The sequence below is a fragment of the Mandrillus leucophaeus genome, unplaced genomic scaffold, assembly GCF_000951045.1.
Source record: "Mandrillus leucophaeus isolate KB7577 unplaced genomic scaffold, Mleu.le_1.0 Scaffold337, whole genome shotgun sequence".
In the NCBI taxonomy this organism is placed as follows: domain Eukaryota; kingdom Metazoa; phylum Chordata; class Mammalia; order Primates; family Cercopithecidae; genus Mandrillus; species Mandrillus leucophaeus.
Window position 1 is genome coordinate 1270290 of NW_012103554.1, and position 2782 is coordinate 1273071.

General features: G+C 44.8%; 1 protein-coding gene across 1 annotated transcript in view; it reads left to right on the forward strand.

The window, feature by feature from the left end:
• MTHFD1L (methylenetetrahydrofolate dehydrogenase (NADP+ dependent) 1-like) overlaps positions 1-2782 on the forward strand; it is a 268081-nt gene that overhangs the window by 87146 nt on the left and 178153 nt on the right. The window contains exon 17 of the mRNA XM_011988735.1: positions 2021-2157. Within this exon, the coding sequence (XP_011844125.1) occupies positions 2021-2157 (137 nt within the window). The remainder of the gene's footprint in view (positions 1-2020; positions 2158-2782) is intronic.

Genomic DNA, 2782 nt, shown 5'->3' on the forward strand with positions numbered 1-2782 from the left:
GTCCTCATCCTGCTTCCTGCCTCAGTGGCGTTTGAGTTTCCTGTTCTGGAAACAGTCTTATCCTTGGCCTCCTTCTGAGACTTCCTATCATGTTCGGCCTTCTTCTCCAGGGTCCTCTTATTTTTTATTTTTTGTATTTTTAGAGACAGGGTCTCACTATATTACCTAGGCTGGTCTCAAACTCCCTGGCTCAAGCAATCCTTTTACCTTGGCCTCCCAAAGTGCTAGGATTACAAGCATGAACCACTGTACACAGCCGGGTTCTCTTATTTTATACTATGCCTTCCTAGTTTCCTTTTAGACTCTCTCCTTCTGACAACTCATTACAAGCAAATGTACTTAACTCTTCTGTCCTTATCCCTTTTGTCACTTGCTGCACTGTCCTTGGGTGATCTTACCCATTCCATGCTTTAAATGGCTAATTATAGTTATGATTTCCATCCATGGAGAACCTGGGTAAGTCAGATGGCTGGGTTTGCCTCCCAGCTCTGCTGCTTACTAGCTGTGTGACTGTGGGCAGGTTGCTTAAACTCTGTGCCTCAGTTTCCTCATCTATCAAGTGAGGGTACAAATAATTAACCCCATAAATATGAAGCGTATCACCTCTCCTATTAACTGCCCCAATCCACTCTGAGTTTTATCTGGTTAACATTTATTAATTTGTCAGGTCTCACCTAAGATGTTACCTCCTACAGGAAACATTCCCAGATGTTCAAATCTAGTTAGATCCTTTTTCCATGTCCCCTCATAATTCAGTCTGACTGCCCTATTTCCCTGTCTTAGTGTTTGTCACAGTTATCATAACTGCTGATGTATTCAGATCAGCTGGAAGCTTGTGAGGGTAGAGATGGAGTCTGACTGGGTCATCATTGTGTCCCCAGGGTCTAGCTCAGTGCCTGGCACATAGCAGTACTTGATAAATACTTGCTGAATGAATGACTCATGGAATTGCAGTGTGCGATGACGCCTCTAAAGACATTCCTTCTTTGCGGTTACATCCCTAGGTTTTGTAGGTTAGAAAACTCTATTAGATTTGTTGTGGTTGGGTATCCTTGACAACGTGGCTCACAGTAACTCATGGAAGACCAAATTGCAAACCTAAATGACAGCCTTTAAAATTTTTAACGATGCTTATGGTGTTCTAAAGAACAATTTTATGAGGCCTTACTTACTAATGTAATAGGCTCTCTTCAACACCTAATACTGTGATGTTATGAACATGGGAACATTTGGTTTTGCAAAGTGTTGTCATCAGCAATAAGCTTCTCAAGAGCAGAAGTTTCCGCCGTAGTATGCACAGGGGCTGTGGACTTTTTGACTATTTGAAGGACTGTCATATGGAAAGGGATCAGGCTTAGTGTGTAGGACTCCAAGAGGTAGGACACAACAAGAATGCAGATGCCTTCTTTTTAGAACAAAGAACTTTCGAACTATAACAGCTGTCTGGAAATGAGTGGGCCACCCCGGAGGTCATGACCTTATCACCATGTGTGTTCAAGCATGGCAGGGAGAAGCCCTGGGCAGGGATATCTGGAAGGAGAAGGACAAGTGGAGACTTCAGGGTCCCTTCTAATCCTGAGAGTCTGGCAGTGCCCTACTCACCCAAGGACCATTGAGCTAGGCCCTGTGCCCACACCATAGGCCCTGTGCCCACACCCTGCCCCAATAAATGGCTCAAGAAGAACAAGTGCTACATACTCATTGGCAAGATATGCCACCATCAGCTTAATTATTTAAACCATTTTGACAAATGGTTTTATGGCCTTTCTTGAAATTGATGTTGTTATTAGCACTGCCCAATAACTTTTCCTTTTTGGTCTCTTGGTAAAGGTGTGTCTGTATCTTGACTTTAGCTTATGCCTGGCCTGTGTGATGGGGTAGACCATAATAGCCTGAGAAATTAAATTCTGGAGTGCATTTTGGAATGAGCACCCCCAGATTTGATTCTAGTGTCTTAGGCTGGTTTTGCATTGATTGTCTGGGAAATATTATAAAATTCACTTTCTCCTCCCGGACTCAGGATTACACCCACCCCTCTTGGAGAAGGGAAGAGCACAGTTACCATTGGGCTTGTGCAGGCGCTGACTGCACACCTGAATGTCAACTCCTTTGCCTGTCTGAGGCAGCCTTCCCAAGGACCAACGTTTGGAGTGAAAGGTACTGTCTTTAACAACTAGTGTACTTTTCAGGGCAAAGTTGGGGGGAGCAAATTGTAAAAAGAACTTTGTCAACAGATAAAGAGTTAAGACTTTTCAGGGGACTTGATACATTTCTTCCCTGCGCACTCAGTACATAGTGGTCGCCCCACGTTGGTCCCCCTGCGCGTGGAAGTGAGCAGTGGGAGCTGCCAGGGCTTCACTGGATGCCTCGGGAGCCGGTTCCTGAGGCTGTGTTGCTCAAGGCTCCCACCTCAGTGCAGTCTCCCATTTCATCAGGACCTTCTTTGCCAAGTGATCTTGAAACACGGCCATCCATATCGGTGTTTGATCATCCCAGTCTCGGGAAAGGTCTTTCCCTCTGCTTTAGTCTCGGCTCACTGGAGTTGCTGTGTGGGGCCCGCAGAGCTCTCTGGAGACGGACTGGCTGTGGACGGCGAGTTGTGATGAAATTCCTCTTTGGCTGTGGTTGGGCTGGGATCTGGCACTTTCCCATTTGTTACTCTTTCTTCCTTGATTTATCATGAAATCATTCCTTAACTCACTTTACAATGGTATTTATTGCTGCAATTACAGTTTGTCTTTGGCACTTCATGATTTTTTAAGAATATTATATTTCTATTACT